The sequence below is a fragment of the Aethalodelphis obliquidens genome, unplaced genomic scaffold (assembly GCF_003676395.1).
Source record: "Aethalodelphis obliquidens isolate GAN/ISIS:26980383/991018 unplaced genomic scaffold, ASM367639v1 scaffold17, whole genome shotgun sequence".
NCBI classification, from domain to species: Eukaryota; Metazoa; Chordata; class Mammalia; order Artiodactyla; family Delphinidae; genus Aethalodelphis; species Aethalodelphis obliquidens.
In genome coordinates this window covers 5323753-5341212 of record NW_020837961.1, presented here as the reverse complement: position 1 = coordinate 5341212, position 17460 = coordinate 5323753, and the positions used below count along the sequence as shown (strand labels likewise).

At 39.2% G+C, this 17460-nt stretch overlaps 2 protein-coding genes and 1 long non-coding RNA gene across 3 annotated transcripts in view; 1 reads left to right on the top strand and 2 right to left on the bottom strand.

Annotated features, from left to right (window-relative positions):
• MARCHF1 (membrane associated ring-CH-type finger 1) overlaps nucleotides 1-5156 on the top strand; it is an 88148-nt gene extending 82992 nt beyond the window's left edge. The window contains exons 4-5 of the mRNA XM_027116861.1: nucleotides 2774-4160; nucleotides 4211-5156. Of these exons, the coding sequence (XP_026972662.1) occupies nucleotides 2774-3075 (302 nt within the window). The 3' untranslated portion in view covers nucleotides 3076-4160; nucleotides 4211-5156. The remainder of the gene's footprint in view (nucleotides 1-2773; nucleotides 4161-4210) is intronic.
• On the bottom strand, nucleotides 1355-7312 carry LOC113625922 (uncharacterized). The gene is made up of 6 exons (XR_003434942.1): nucleotides 7168-7312; nucleotides 6787-6929; nucleotides 4809-4876; nucleotides 3068-3462; nucleotides 2466-2570; nucleotides 1355-1474 (listed from the first exon to the last, which is right to left on the bottom strand). It is a non-coding gene; the product is annotated as an uncharacterized LOC113625922 (long non-coding RNA).
• Nucleotides 7313-7729: 417 nt separating this feature from the next.
• TMA16 (translation machinery associated 16 homolog) overlaps nucleotides 7730-17460 on the bottom strand; it is a 43784-nt gene continuing 34053 nt past the window's right edge. Inside the window, exons 3-7 of the mRNA XM_027116862.1 lie at nucleotides 15971-16008; nucleotides 14713-14797; nucleotides 13426-13574; nucleotides 9453-9495; nucleotides 7730-7959 (exon numbers count right to left, since the gene is read on the bottom strand). Coding sequence (XP_026972663.1) covers nucleotides 7779-7959; nucleotides 9453-9495; nucleotides 13426-13574; nucleotides 14713-14797; nucleotides 15971-16008 — 496 coding nt within the window. The 3' untranslated portion in view covers nucleotides 7730-7778. The remainder of the gene's footprint in view (nucleotides 7960-9452; nucleotides 9496-13425; nucleotides 13575-14712; nucleotides 14798-15970; nucleotides 16009-17460) is intronic.

The window sequence follows — 17460 nt, the reverse complement described above, 5'->3', positions numbered from 1 at the left end:
ATGGTCACCTTATCTTTGATAAAGGAGTCAAGAATATACAGTGCAGAAAATACAGCCTCCAATAAGTGGTGCTGGGAAAACTGGACAGCTACGTGTGAAAGAATGAAATTAGAACACTCGCTAACTCTATTCACAAAAGTAAAACTCAAAAATGGATTAAAGACCTAAATATAAGGCCAGACAGTATAAAACTCTTAGAGGAAAACATAGGCAGAACACTCTACGACATAAATCACAGCAAGATCCTTTTTGACCCACCTCCTATACAAATGGAAATGAAACAAAACACATGAGACCTAATCAAACTTCAAAGCTTTTGCACAGTAAAGGAAACTGTAAACAAGACTAAAAGCCCTCAGAATGGGAGAAAACATTTGCAAATGAAGCAACTGACAAAAGATTAATCTTCAAATTTTACAAGCAGCTCATTCAGCTCAATATCAAAAAAAACATACAACCCAATCCAAAATTGGCAGCAGACCTAAATAGAAATTTCTCCGAAGATATACGGATTGCCAACAAACACATGAAAGAAGGCTCAACATCACTGATCATTAGAGAAATGCAAATCAAAACTACACTGAGGTATCACCTCACACCAGTCAGAATGGCCATCATCAAAAAGTCTACAAACAACAAATGCTGGCAAGGGTGTGAAGAAAAGCAACCCTCTTGCACTGTTGGTGGGAATGTAAATTGTTACAACCATTATGGAGAACGGTATGGAGGATCCTCAAAAAACTAAATATAGAACTACCATATGATCCAGCAGTCCCACTCCTGGGCATATATCCAGAGAAAACCATAATTCAGAAAGACGCACCCCAATGTTCATAGCAGCAACACATGCACCCCAATGTTCACAGCAGCACTATTTACAATAGCCAAGACATGGAAGCAACCTAAATGTCCGTCAACAGAGGAATGGATAAAGAAGTGGTACATATATACAATAGAATATTAGCCATAAAAAAGAATTAAATAATGCCATTTGCAGCAACATGGATGGACCTAGAGGTTGTCATACTGAGTGAAGTCAGTCAGACAGAGAAAGACATATATCAAAGCTTTATATATATTAAAAGCTTTCCTTCATCCTTAAAATGTCCACTGAGCAAGGGAGCGTGGAAAACAAAGACCAACCAGACGTAGATCCTGCACTGTCAAGGTTATGGCACAGCAGAGAACAAATAACTTATGTCAGAGAGTGACTCATGCCACAGGTGTAAAAATAACATGAAACTGGAAGAGTGAGAACGCTTATCCCCAGCTGGAAATTATTTGAGTCAGGTTTTGTGGGACAGGTAGACATTCAGAAATAGAGAAGCAAAATTCTGAGAGAAGAAATATCATGGGCAGAGGCTTGGAAGGAGAGAATCTCCAGGCACTTCCAGGGCACAGCTGGTAGTGTCACAGGTGGTAGTGTCATTTAGGAATCAGAGGGGAAAATGAGATGTAATCCATGGGGATTTCCCTAAAAATGGGAGACAAAACACACTTCAGCTTGTCTGTGGTTAACATCCTTCTAAACAAGGAGACACTACTGCTCAATTGAACAGCTGAGAGCAAAAATTCTAAATAAAGAAACGTGATCATCTTCTGCAACAGGGTTTCTCAACCTCAGCACTATTGGCATTTTGGACTAGGTTAACTCCTTGCTGTCCTACACAATGCAGGATGCTGGCAAAGCAGCATCACAGGACTTACTAAGAAGTCAGTAGCACCCGCCCAACACCAGGTATAACGATCAGCATCTCCAGACACTGCTCAGTGGCCCAGGGCACACAACTACCCTCAGTTGTAAGCTGCTGGTCCCCCCAGCTCAGTGAGTCAGGCATAGACAGGATTAAGGAACAAGGCAAGCCCTTCAACGTGAGGCAAATGGGGCAGGGGTCCAGTTTGCTTCCAGAAGCATAAAGTATTCATAAATGTCACTCTTACAAAATATAGACAGGATGTTTCTTATAACTCTATTCACTGTTACAAGTAAGTAAAACCTGACTTCCCTAAAGTGTGGTTTCCAACCCACCCTTCTCTTTTACTTGACGGTCTCTCACATGAATGAAGGCAGCTATCACATCCTCCATACCATCCTAATGTTGGCAAGAGGTGGTCTCTTGACCATCATATATTAACATTTGTAATTATATGTGGCGTAAATACTGTTGTAGTTACAGAAATGCTCGTGACATAGTTTTAAAAACTCTTTGTGAAAGAAAGTCCATTTCTAGTTATGGTGATGGAAATTAAGAGAAAATATTGATTGATGTCTAAGAAAGAGATGGTTCTCAGTAACAAAATGTAAGACTGATAAAACAAGTGACTAAAATTCTAAATCTTATGCATGTCTGTACTCAGGAATTCTGAGATGTGGCAGCTTCTTTCTCTCTTTTTTAATTTTAAAGGTAATGAGGGTGGGGAGGGAACCCATGGGTACAATCCCACACATGTACCTATTACATTACCTTAAGAGGATCCTAAAGTCTGATTCTTTCACTTCCTTTAAAGATTTAGCTGCAAGGAATAAATGTCGAAGTAAGTATCTGATGATCACAGTAGGTTCTTGATGGCTAAGAGAGATGAGAGACATCATTACAGGGGTAGGGGAGAGAATTTTTTCATGTACAATTTTGGCAATACCTCGAGAATATTTAAGGCAATTAAGCAACAGGTTGTAACAGGCTGGCATGATCCTTTGAAGGAACCATAGGAAAAGAATCACCAAATCCATCAATAAAGACTTGGTGGTAATGTTCTCTCTTTTACTTCACAGGTGTCCTTGAATGGCCATTTTGGACAAAACTGGTTGTGGTGGCCATCGGCTTCACGGGAGGTTTGGTCTTCATGTACGTACAGTGCAAGGTCTACGTTCAGCTGTGGCGCAGGCTGAAGGCCTACAACCGTGTGATCTTTGTGCAGAACTGCCCCGACACGGCCAAGAGGCTGGAGAAGAACTGCTCCTGCACGGTGAACACGGATGCCAAGGACGCCGGGGCAGTAGTGCCTGCCTTACAAACGGGGACCAACGCACTGCCACCTTCAGAGGGCGGCCCCCCCGAAGTCATACCTGTGTGATGGGGCCAGCCGGGAGCGTGTCACTGGAGTATCGCCTGGCCCTCAGCCATTACAAGTGACAGAAGTGATCCTGAGTTAGTCACCCTCATTATCTTCTCTCCTCTTTCTGACTCATTTGTCCTTTCTTTGCTCAAAAAGAAAGGAGAAGAAACACCAAATGATCAGGATCCCATGAAGCAGTCTCAAGTGTGAAGAGAAAATGTGAAAAGTTGGCTGGAGAACGATTTGTGAGACAAGGACCGCTGGAGCAAGGAATGCTTTCAGGCAATGAGGGGAGACTAACTGGACAGACCCATGAGTCTTCACAGTAACAGGGCAAGGTCAAGAATACAGACTTGAATTGCAATATGTCTTTCTTCTAGGGCCTTGTAATGTTAACTCTCTCATCTGGAAATGACAAACACATTTGGTTTTAAGCTTGAGGCACATCAGAAGCAAACTCAGAAGATGCATATTTTGATATTCATACTTTGACAGCTAACAGGTTTTATGGCTATAGTGGAGTCCAGTTGTTTTGACAGATGCATGTTTTTAAAATAGATGCAATACACATTTCAAGATATTAATACTTGGAATTATGTTCAAATCATGATTTTTGGGTTTAATTAGCTCTGTTAAATACCCACAGAAGCCTTGTATACTCCACCTGGACCCTCTAAAACAGTGTTGTCCAACAGAAATATAATGTGAGCCACAAATGAAGGCCACATATGCAAATTTAGATTTTCTAGTAGCCCCATTAGAAAAAGTAAAAATAGGTGAAATGAATTTTGATAATATATATTATTTAACACTATATATACCCAAGTTATCATTTCAATGTCATCAATATAAAAAAAGTATTGAGTTATTTTACAGCTCTTTTTATGAACCAAGTCTTCAAAATCCAGTATGTTTACAGCATAGCTCAATTTGAATTAAACTTATTGGCTAGTGCAGCCCTAAAATTAGAGACAAAGCCTCTGCTTCATTTAACAATTGAATCTTTCAAAACAGCAGCTTAATTCACTTTTATTCAAAGTATCACAAATACTATTTTACAAAGCACTAAATTAATCAAATTAAATATCTTGGTTAAGAGTTAGGTGAAGTTACCACTAAATTAATCAAATTAAATATCTTGGTTAAGAGTTAGGTGAAGTTACCATTTCTCTAAAGGGTGAAAAAACAAAACTACAAAGCAATCTGCCTGTGGTTAAGTTCTGAAATTAACTTATTTGCTACTATGAAGCACTTATAATAGGGAAAATAATTTACAAACGTACCTTTTTTTTTATGAGGTGTCAACTTGACAGATGAGTAGTTATGACCAAGCATTAGACTGTATTTTAAAAAGCTGACAGTATTTCCCTTGCTCAGCTGGGAGGCAAAAATATTCAACAGATTCTGTGCTAAGTAATAAATTGAATTGTTTAGGTTTGACAGTTCAGTTGATTATTGTATTCTTTGCATATTCATGTAAAACTGAAGTGTGAATGACATAGCAGTGAGCTAGATTAATGATTATAAATATAGTGTGGCCTGTTAAAGAGAGATGTCTTACATAAAATGAGGTGATTTATTTTTGCTAGCTGTCGTATTTATTATTGTGAAAAGGCAACCGTGATGGCCATAGAACCAAAGCATGGGTATCGTATTGCACAAATCTGGGTATCACATTGATGCACTTTGTAATTGTCAGTGGGCTTTTTCAAAACTCACACGTTACCATAGGGAAAGAAAAGAGAAATAACCTTTTACTGAAGAGAAGTCTGATTCGATATGAGTAGTGGCTGACACTGAGTCCAAATAGTCCCAGTTCCTAGAAATAAAGCAAAGGTCAACAGTATCAACTTTGTGTGTGTGTGGCATGTGTTTGTTCCTGTATATACATGAGAAAAACGTCAAGGTATTCAGTCAGGCAGGAAACAAAAGGTTTAAAACCCATCTTTCTTAAAACTTGCTGTAGGAGTGCGGAATGAAGGCACAGGAAAAACTAAGTTGAGGCAACTAAACTGGACCAAAATTTCTGCACAAATAAAGACATAGTGGTGTAATTAAAAATATATGAAGCTTAAACAACCTGGACTTTGTATTAACTCCTTAAATTTCCATTTTCAAGGTTTAAGATAAATGCACTCATGGATAATGAAGCTTTAGGGGGTTTCACCGTGGCACCGCACCCAAGGCATTAAATGTGATTCATTCTTTTCTGATAATTTTCCTAAGCATTTTACTAATCCATTTCTCCTGAGGTTTGGCAATGGCAACAGTTGTTTACAAATATTCCTGAGGGAACAAAATCTAGCCACCAGCAAACAAAGAAATGTTGATTTCTCTTTTGTTTGCTCTGTAAGGAAAAGGATTATTTACCTGAATTATACCATAAATACCATTTAAATTCTGTCCAAACTTTAGCAATACAGGTAAGTGCATAATTTCACAGTGGAAGACGATTGGCTTAATAAGTAATAATTTATTAAGGGGCATACCAAACACTAAGAAATTCTAGAATGAAAAGTAAGGATAAGCATTACTGTATTAATGATAAAAAATGACATGGTGTTTTAAAACCATACGTAAATTCTCAAAATGAACTTGAATAGGCTTTGACTTTCTTGAAATGAGAAAATAATACAGCTCCCTAACACATTAAAAGTCAACATTATTCTGCTATTCTTTAAATTTAAACACTGAACTCCTGAATTTAAATCTTTAAAAGTTTTCCTGTAATGGCTGTTGGTAGTTCAAACAATCTGAAGTAACTATGTGCATTTAAAACCTAGTGTCGATTCTTTTCTTTTATGTTCTGTGTGGCAGTGGTACACTTGTCCTTTCGAGGACCGGGTTTGGCTTTGTGACAACACTTTTGTGGACTGGATATGCCCTTCAAAAAGAAAAACTGCTCTCCGGAATGGCAATTTTTTGAAGCATGCTCACCTGCTTATGTAAGAAATAAAATGGAATTGCAACAAAGAATGAAATTGAAGAATAAACTTACAGTTCTGCTAAAACCTTGGCTTTTTATCATCATGAATCTGTGGTATTATCAATACCAGAAAACATACATTTATGCTGTTGATTTTTTTAAAGAACTGTCACTCTAATTGTGTAAAATCGAAGATTAAATTGTAAAGAAATGAAATCCAGTATTTTTTTTTTAAAGTGAAGCCCAAAGGGCAATTAAACTTAAGTACAAACAAAATGTAAACAAACAAAACAAAAATGTTCCCATCGACTTGGGATATAAAGCAATGGAGAAATAAAAGGAAGACAGGTATATATATACTCGGGAGTCTTTCAAAATGCCCTAGGATTAAATCTCACTCCGAGCTTGTTACATGTGATTATAGTCCCAGAGATGGCCACATAGTTACATTTATCTTGTTTTGCAAAAGGTCCCTAAAACTATCTATTCTCACTCCGAGCTGCTGTTACATGTGATTATAGTTCCAGAGAGATGGCCACATAGTCACACTTACCTTGTTTTGCAAAAGGTCCCCAAAACATCTACTTATTTGGGCTGGAAAACTAGCTCATTAGAGCAATGACATCACTAAGATACTCTAATTGTCATGGAGGAGAGGTGGGGAGGAAGGTTTTTCCATCTGCCTGACACAATTTCCCTTTCCTTGCCATGACAATGAATATTTTGGAACGAAGTAGAGCTCTTAAAACTGATCATTATCATTATGGTAGCTGTCATACGATAATTGTGTAGGACTTACTTACACTTTAACGAAGAAAGATGAAAATTAGTTTTCTTTCCTAAGTCAGCCCAAAGGTGCTATTTTACCTGTCAATACAGTTGAAAGGAAGTACTGTTATTTTGGGCTGCAGTGTTTCCTCCACATCTGAAGAAAGCCCATTTGAAACTGCATTAAAACAAACAAGGAAAAATTATTTTAACTGTGTGCAATTTGGGGGATTGAGCATTTGTACTTTTTTCGGTTTTACCTAATTCTCTTGCATGAACGATTTACTGTTTTGTGAATAATGTGTACTAAGACAAAGTAAGGAAAAGAAAATAATTACCTGTGAAAAACAGACTTTGTATATTAAACAAGTGATCCAAACCTTTGTTGTGGTTTCTGTATTTTTTGCCTAACTTACCTGGATTTCTGCAGATTTGTATCTGCAACATTCAAACAGCCTTGAGTTCTTAAGATTTTTTTTTTTTAAATATATAAATTTATTTATTTGTTTTATTTTTGGCTGCGCTGGGTCTTTGTTGCTGTGTGTGGGCTTTCTCTAGTTGCGGTGAGCAGGGGCTACTCTTTGTTGCGGTGCGTGGGGTTCTCATTGCCGTGGCTTCTCTCGTTGCAGAGCATGGGCTCCAGGTGCGCGGGCTTCAGTAGTTGTAGCTCATGGGCTTAGCTGCTCTGTGGCATGTGGGATCCTCCCGGGCCAGAGATCCAACCCGTGTCCCCTGCATTGGCAGGCGGATTCCTAACCACTGCGCCGCCAGGGAAGCCCGAGTTCTTAAGATTTTATAACGGTCTGGGTTTTTAAGCAGGGTCTGAACATATTTATATAAACATAAAGCAACATTCATTTTTAAGTTAAAATCATAACACTGTTTTTGAAACTGAAAATGGGATTCTCATATAAGAGAATAAGCTAAACAGCAAACTGTTGTGTACACGAGACAATTATTTACCATAATCAATTCAAGTGTAACTTGAAGTTCTCAAATTATTTATTTTCAACTCAAGTAAAGACAATTAGGCCACTGCAGTCATTTCCTCATCTGTGTCACTTGATTCATCTTTCAGTTCCAATTCTCCTAAATCTCTGTCTACAGCTGTCACAGGTTTCTTCTTACACTTCTTAGGCACTGCATCATTAGCACAGATTTTTCTCATTTTAATGTTTGGCAATTTCTTCAGATCAAAATCCCATTCCCTAGACAAAAGAGAGAATGCAGAGGGGTGGTGAGGTAGGGAAGTAATAAAGTCAATATTCAAAACTAAGCAGAAGAAAGTTTACAAATTTACAGCAGATTGAAATGCACTAGAAGGAAACAATATAAATGCAGTAGAAAAAAAAATGTCCCAAGAACTGAGGTTTGCTTTTTCCATACTTAACTGAACTTTCTCATTAATCTACAATAGCAGTTAACTGCACAGAGAATTCAAAATTTCCAAAGCAATGCAGGAATATATTAGGCAGAAGTTACAAGCAAACTCCGTTCCATTCTTTTATTCTCCCTAACCCAAACACTTCCCTCTATTAGGACATATATGGTATCAAGAATCTCTGAAGTAGGAACTACATCATCCTGGAAAATCTCCAAAATGCACAGTCAGAAAAGGTTTTTCTTTTCACACACAATGGTAAATCACAAGTGTTCTAGTAATCAAACAATTTTTTTGGTTATAATAGGAAACTTTTAGTTCTTCAACCCCAGCTTTTCTGTGACAATCCTATGTTCAATTACTTTAAGAGCAATGTGAAGATTCTTCTGAGAACTGAACTCTGATACTAACAGTCTAGGCTAATTTCTTCTCATTTCTGGCTTTCTCTGGGGGAGGCAGAACATACACTGTTTTAGGAATAAAGAGAACATTTATATATCTGATTACTTAACATTACAGGCAAAAAAAATTAATGTATAATCAATCTTAAGCTCCATGTACTTATAAATACATGTACATAGGCTACAAAGTGAACCACTTCTTAAATATGATCAATGAATTCTATTAGAGCGAATATTTTATGAATATTAAATATCTTCTATGAATTCAGAAGTATAAAAATATAAAATAAGCTTAAGGGTTTCAAATAATATGGACTTAAATGTATCTAATTTCAATTAAAATTTCAGACTGATCAACATGGTCTAGCTAGTATCAAAATGATTAATAAAAATTATGTTCTAAAGACAAAGAACCCATGTTTGAAAACTGAAAACAGGAAATCCTACTCACTGGTCTCTCGGTCACACAGCACTACTAGAGAGACCACTGGGGCAACTGGTTCTTTATGATTTAACCATTTCCCCATACCACTTCCCACTAGCCACCTTCTCCAGAAGGGGGTGCTGCAAACAGTATGGGGACAGGACTCAGCCAACAAGTCTGCTGCTGACAATTTATCTTTTTAAATAATAACAACCAGGGAGGAACAAGGATACCATGTTCTTTAAGTACTATATTAAAGAATTTTAAAGTATTTTGAAAAACAAAAGCACCAGGTCATTATCATTTCAGTGTACATCAGGCATCTCAAACAAATGCTGAACTTAGGAAAATTCTTACTTCAACTGATGAAAGAGGAAAGGTTAAAAAGAACCTCCTAATTTTCTTTTAGCTCTAACGTCTAGACTCAAAAGGGAAGAAAGTTTATCTCTTATGTATTTTACTTGCAGCTTCAAAGAACAAAAGAGACAGACTCACCTAAAAGTTTTCAGATTACCTGCATTTAAAATGTCTGGAATCTCTGGAAAAGAAAATAATTTATATCTATTAGGCAATGTTTTCTATGATAACATTTATAGTTTCCTCATTTATTATCTCAGAAACAATAATAACTGACAGACAAAAAGAACATCCAAAGAAAAACAAAATTTCGAAGCATGATTATAATGCTATAATGAAAAGTTTTGCAAGCATAAAGGACTTACTTTATAAGAAGGTGATTCAAAAAGAACACTATTAAATAATGTATTCTACCACAGAATCTATAAAACAAACCTATCAACAAAATAAACTCTGTCCTTTTAGACAGTAAAGGTGCCTGGCAAATTCTAACTATCAGTCCCCTACAACAACATGCTCAGTTGTTTTACATATTTTCTTGGTGAAAGGTGCAATTTTTTCAAGCATATAGTTCGCTTTGGCAAGGTAGAGTTTGAGGAATGCAAGGATTATTAAATATTAAAAAATACTATTAAAAATGTAAAAACTTTTTCAAATAAACTATAATCAATAGAAGTTCAATAAAGTTCAATAAAATTTAAACCCATTTTAAATGAAAACTAGGTGTATGACAGCTCCTTATCATGATTAGAAAGTGGATCATAAACCTATATGCATGGGTCATCCATGTTGCTGGAACACAGAGGCATGTTTAACAAAAACTGGAACACTGCTGCAAAAATTCTGGCCAATGGATAAAATATTAAATAAAATCCAGTATCAATTAATGAAAAAGATAAAAATGTTTGACATGACTGTATACTGACTTTTACAATAGCTTCAGAAAATAAGAGTATGAGTACGAGGGGTCAGGTGTTTAAAAGGTATAAATTAAGCACAATTATTTTTTTTAAGAAATTCTAATAAAATGAGTCAGGAACAGTTATACCACCATGGAGCAAGAGGGAGAGATGTCAGTTATCTTGTCTTCTCTGAACCTGATCAACACAGTATTTGGTGACAATCTGCCCACATGTTTCTAGATGCTTGTAAACTTGATAGAGTTGACAAAGTTTTTTTCACCAGATACATTCCATGCATCTGGAATAAGGACTGTGGCATAACTGGAAGACGAGGTCTGAGTTTTAGCACGGGCTCCACCACCAGCAGATGTCTGACCTGGAGTGTGCTGTCAATTACTGTTGATTAACCTGGCGGCTGTAGGCTGAACAGACTGAGCACAGAGACCACCTGGGAGGCTGTCATGATGGCAGAGCTGAGATGGTGGTGGCTCGAGCCAGAGGTGCTGGGGGCAGCAGGGCAAGCCATTAGACTCTTAAGTATATCCTGCTGATGAGCTGGGTGTGGAATGCGAAACCGTCGGCAGGGTTTCTGACACGAGCGATGGGGCAAGTGGTGATATCACTGATAGACACACGGAGCTTGCAGGAGAAGCAAGTTTTAGGAGAAAAGCTGGACTCTGCTTTGGGACATAAGCTGGAGATGCACGTAAGACATTCAAGTAGATACTCTGAGAAACCCAAGTTTGATAATGCAAGTCTGGAGTTCTAGCGACAAGTATTGAGAATATAAATTTGGAAGTTATGAGCATTTAAATGGTATTTAAAACCACAGGACTGAATGACATCAACTCAGGAAATTCATGTAAATAGAAAAGAGAAGAGGCCCAAGGACAAGGACCTGGGTCAATATTTAGTTTGTGAGGCTATGAGGGATTCAACTCAGGACACTGAAATCATGGCCAGTTAACTTGGAGGAAAACCAGGGAAGGTGAGGGGCTTCTACCCCAAATAAAAAGTGTGACAAGAAATCAAGGGATCATCTGTATCGAACACTGCAGAAAAGTTGACTACATGAGTGCCCAGTACAGGCACTATGTGTCTTAGCAACTTAAAGGTCATTGGTGACAAGGGCTTTTAGTTGAGTGGTGGCTACAAAAGCTTAATTAAGGGGTTCCAATAAAAATGGAAAACTGAGGAAATGGAGACTACAGCATAGACAAACTGAGGTGAAAAGGACACAGTGGCCGAAGCTCTCCCTCAACCTCCTACAGTAGGTTCTGTGTCAGGCACTTGATACGTGAAATCTCATCTTTTTTTTTTTTTTTTTGCCGTACGTGGGCCTCTCACTGTTGTGGCCTCTCCCGTTGTGGAGCACAGGCTCCGGACGCGCAGGCCCAGCGGCCATGGCTCACAGGCCCAGCCACTCCGCGGCATGTGGGATCTTCCCGGACCGGGGCACGAACCCGTGTCCCCTGCATCGGCAGGCGGACTCTCAACCACTGCGCCACCAGGGAAGCCCATCTCTTGACTTTTAAACAACCTGGGAAGGAGGTGCACTATTTACCTCTATTTTTAAATAGAAGGTAACAAGGCCAGGGAGTGGGTGGGAAGAAACTTGCCCTGTTATATAGTAAGCTGTAAGGGTTTAAGTCCAGATCTATCTAGTTCTGAAGTTATTCTGTTGTTTCTTCAGTGAAGACACTCACTGCTTAGGAATGATGTGGAGGAACTGCCATCTACTCAGGGCTCACAGTGTCACTGAGGGTAAGTGCCTGATGCCAACCTTCCAGCTGTCGAGGCATATGCTGCGAAGACATCCAACTCTATGGATCCACCTACGGCCAGACTGACACAGCTCCAGCAAAACAACTAGGTGAGGGACCAGGCTCCTCCCCCACGAAGTTCCCCTATTAGAAAGCCCTGGGGAACGCAGATAACTGACCACCTGAGTGACCCCGTTCCCCCTGCTGGCGCCTTTATGAAGAGTGAACCCATGAAACCCCAGGCATCCCGCCTATGACCCTAACAAAGGCAGGGCCCCAGGTCCCTGTTCCCTCCCTCTTTCTCTACTGGAGACCTCGCTGTGTGGCCTTCAGGCATGTCCTGTACCATCCAGGACTTTTAAGCACTAAATCTTGTTTTTTTCAAAGCTCCCTGCTGGTTTTTGCTGAGGTGCACCCTACAATCACAGTAAGAACCACGAGGGTGGGGTCCAGCCACAACACTGGCTCCAGTGGGGAGAATGCCTGTGGAGGCCGCCCCAGACCTTCCTGGCGCACAGCATCACTATGCACAGGCTGGGACTAACACAACAGTTACCCACAGGGTATCTGCTTCAGGGCCCTATTGTTATTATTAAAATTTAAAAACCTAATGTTGCTTTAAGCATTTCATTTACTGTACTTCCCAAGCAAATCCACACAGGAATGCCTACAGGGACCAGGCAGGGAATGTGAATGAAGGAAGGTTTGGAACCACTGAATGCTCAAATCTAAAAGGGACAGTCGCTACTTTGCTCTAGCAGATGATGCTGCCAGACCACCGCATGTTTTACGAGAAGCCAGAAATCTACATTTTTCATGTGAAATCAGCAGATTTTCTTATACTGACAATTAATAAGCCAATCAAACACCATTTGCAGGCCATGTAGCCCTTGGGTCATCACCTGACTTTGGGCTTTGCAAGCCCTTACAAGTGCCCTCTCCTCTCCTCCTAAGCACCTTTCTTCAGACAGTGTTGTTAAGCCCACAACATACTTGTCTTCAGGAACTGTAAGAAATGCTAGTGCTAAGAAAGAAAATTTGATTTCTATAATTTCTCAAGAAATGCTGCAACAAGTATAGCTCTTTACTAGAAGACTTACAAAGACAAGAGGACACAGTACTTACTCTAAAGAAACGTCGATGTGGTTGGAGACGGGCAAGTAAAACTCTAGAACAAAGCAAATCAAGTACACTGGAAGGGAGAGGAAAACCTTACTGTCACAGTAGAAAGATAAGTCACTGTCAACACTGACAGTTTGGGGAATGTAGGAGGAAAAAAAGGATGAATTCAAAAATTATTCCAAACACTCAAAAGGAAAGGAAATCAAAGGAAGAAAATCAAACTAAACTAAATAAATAGAATAAGTAAAGCCAAATATGACTAGAAAGAAGGGAAGGTACGCTGAGAACACACCAAGCCCCGTACTGCCGCCCTCCCGCTCCTACCGAGGCCGCAGCCCCTGTACTGCCGCCACTCTCGCTCCGTGGTCTGCTTGATGGCCGCCTCTCGGGCGCAGTGCCGCCGGCCCCGCCTGGCCTTGATGCTGTTGTGTAACTCAATCTGCTCCAGCTCACTGCTGAACCGATTTAAATACCTGAAAAACAAGAAAATGATCTGACTTACAGAGTCTCTGTTTGGCTTATATTAGTTCATTTAAAAGATAATCTCCCCCCGCCCCAAAAAAACCCCACCATAATCCCCAGCCTTCGCCTGTCCCTGAAGTTTTTATATTCCTCTGAGTTCCTTAAGTTCTCAGACCTTCTCGTGGTAACTTAACCATTTTCAAAATTCCTGTGACCACATCAAAGCCTGCCATTAAAGTGTCTGTTAAACAAACTCCGTATCCACGTACTCAGCCACCTCCTGGACATCTCCATCTGGCTTAACATGCCACCCCTGGCCTTGCCTCCGCGCTGCCCCTAGGCGCCCCCTCCCGACCCGCTCCATCCCCTGGGACAACCATTCATCCAGCTGCCCAAGTGAGGAATGCGAGTGCCCCCCCTGACTCCTCGCTTCTCTCCCTTTTACGCCACATCTAAGTCTTCATTAAAGATGGGGACTTCCGCTTCCTTCAAAGGTCTGCACTCTTTCATTTCTCTTCACCACACTGCTCCCACCATCACCTCTTGCCTGGACTGCTTCATCAGCCTCTCAGCAGTCTCCCAGCCAAAGCCTGCCCCCTCGTCCATTTTCCTCATTCCTCCAACTGTGACCTTTCTAAAGTTTAAAAATGTGACCATCACAGGTGCTTGCTGTAACTATGTCTCCCACGGTCCTTGGATAAAGTCCAAACTCTTACACTGATATCTGAAATCTTTCAAAAGCTGGTTGTTTATCCTACCTGTCACAATTCCCTCCTTGAACCTATTATTTCAGTTTTATTAAATGTCTGGCAGATCACTAAATACGTTGCTCTCACCCCGGGCCTTTCAGACCTTGTTCTCTCTGCCTAGAGGCTCCAACTACCTCACCTCAATCTGCTAACCCCTATCTTTAGATGTCAGTTTAGATGACATTCCTCCAGGAAGCCAAGAAACTGGGCTAACTACCACTCCGAGGCCCAGAAAGGTTACAAAGCTACTAAAATGGCTAAGCTAGTGTAAGAATCCAAAGTCTTGATAACAAAGCTCATTTGCTCATCTGTAAATCCCGAATAGAACTCTGAATCTTGAAGAATCAAGCTGGGGAATTCCTGTTACTGACCCTTTGCTCATAACATGCCCAGTGTTTACCTTTCAATTAATTCACAAGCATCTCTCTTTGAATATCCTACTTTTTTGGGATCAAGATGAGTTTGAAACCACTGCAGTTTTTCACCTATAACAACAAGTACCAAGACAGTTTAACACCACAAGTCATCATTCAAGCAGAGGTAGTCGTTATAATTTTCAACATCAATGTGTTTAAAACAGTATCAAAATTTATTTCAAAGTTAAATATAAAGTTTTGTGTGGGCTCAAAGCTAACTAAATCAGTCTGTCAGAAATTAAATTGTCACATTTTAATTGGGGCAAGAGACAAGGGTAGGAGGGACGCTTTTCTGTATATATTTCTTATCCAGTAAGGATACAAATTTTAGAAAAGGAAAGAACACTCTTAACAGAACATGAAGTTCTAGGTATTTATAAAGCAAAGGATAGAACTTATCCGAAATAACAAAAATGAGAGTCTGATCAGATTAATGAAGAAGATGACATCTGCTGAACATTTAGTAAGCAGCAGGCACTATGTCAAGACCTTTACAATCCTATGAGGATTATTATTATTATTATCTCCATTTAGAAGAGACAGGTTAAGTAACCTGTTCAGGGCCTCAAAGTTAGTAAATATCTTAGGCATACAAGATCTGCCCTATACTGTGCAGAATGACTGACATTTATAATCACGGAGCTGACAGACCTCATCCTTATGAGTAAATCTGACCATCGGGGTGTCACTTTCAATTAGATTTCTCAATATTACAAATCAAGAAATGGCCCTACCCAGGATTACTGACAAAACGTTTAGAAATACTATTCTATTGCCTGATAAAGCATTAGAGTTAATGGTTCAAATACCTTTCATTTTGGTTATAAAGCCTAATAGCCACTGTTCTGAAATCTCAGACTTGTCACACACACAAAAAGACTGTGACACTGAGATACAGACTGAGGATGTATATATTCACATCATTAAATATGAATTGTTATTTTCAAAATCCTTCATAATTCTAATGGTCAGGGAGCTAGAATTAAACTTGAGAGAGAAAGAGAGAGAGAGAGACAGGAAGGGGGGGGATGGATAAAAACAGGTAGGTAGGTACTAAACAGTTTCTAGAAAACTGAGCTAGATATTATTAACACTGTTTGTTCTCAGAGCTTATTGATTGATTTTATTTTGTTTTGATCAAGTCTGGTAGAGAAAATTCACTTAGATAAAAATAGTATTTTACTAAGAGAGTCAAAAGAAAATAGGTATAGAGAAGAACTTCAAATAAGTATATCCACTTACCAATAAGTTTGAGACGTAACGCCTTTTCATTCTTCAGTCTTGGGAGAAAAAGTGTGTATGTGTCAGAAAACTTCCAAAGCAAGTTTTAAAAATCTGTCAAAAGCAACAAAAACTACCCAAAGAACCTTAATTCAAAGATCATTCTTTTATGCTTATGAAATTAATTTTTTAAAATTATTTTATTTATTTGGTTTCACCGGGTCTTAGCTGGAGCAGGTGGGCTCCTTAGCTGCGGCACGTGTGCTCCTCAGTGGTGGCATGCGAACTCTTAGTTGCGGCATGCATGTGGGATCTAGTTCCCTGACCAGGGACTAAACCCAGGCCCCCTGCATTGGGAGCACGGAGTCTTAACCACTGCGCCACCAGGGAAGTCCCGAAATTAATTTTTTTTAATGAAGAAACACTGAATACCACGCTTCTCTTTTAAATCACTGGAACAAAATTCTTAGAAATGCACAACCTGCCAAGACTGAATCAGGAAGAAATAGAAAATATGAACAGACCAATCACAAGCACTGAAATTGAAACTGTGATTAAAAATCTTCCAACAAACAAAAGACCAGGACCCGATGGCTTCACAGGCGAATTCTATCAAACATTTAGAGAAGAGCTAACACCTATCCTTCTCAAACTCTTCCAAAATATAGCAGAGGGAGGAACACTCCCAAATTCATTCTACGAGGCCACCATCACCTTGATACCAAAACCGAACAAGGATGTCACAAAAAAAAGAAAACTACAGGCCAATATCACTGATGAACATAGATGCAAAAATCCTCAACAAAATACTAGCAAACAGAATCCAACAGCACATTAAAAGGATCATACACCATGATCAAGGGGGGTTTATCCCAGGAATGCAAGGATTCTTCAATATACGCAAATCAATCAATGTGATACACCATATTAACAAACTGAAGGAGAAAAACCATATGATCATCTCAATAGATGCAGAGAAAGCTTTTGACAAAATTCAACACCCATTTATGATAAAAACCCTGCAGAAAGTAGGCAAAGAGGGAACTTTCCTCAACATAATAAAGGCCATATATGACAAACCCACAGCAAACATCATCCTCAATGGTGAAAAACTGAAAGCATTTCCACTAAGATCAGGAACAAGACAAGGTTGCCCACTCTCACCACTCTTATTCAATATAGTTTTGGAAGTTTTAGCCACAGCAATCAGAGAAGAAAAGGAAATAAAAGGAATCCAAATCGGAAAAGAAGAAGTAAAGCTGTCACTGTTTGCAGATGACATGATACTATACATAGAGAATCCTAAAGATGCTACCAGAAAACTACTAGAGCTAATCAGTGAATTCGGTAAAGTTGCAGGATACAAAATTAATGCACAGAAATCTCTGGCATTCCTATACACTAATGATGAAAAATCTGAAAGTGAAATCAAGAAAACACTCCCATTTACCTTTGCAACACAAAGAATAAAATATCTAGGAATAAACCTACCTAAGGAGGCAAAAGACCTG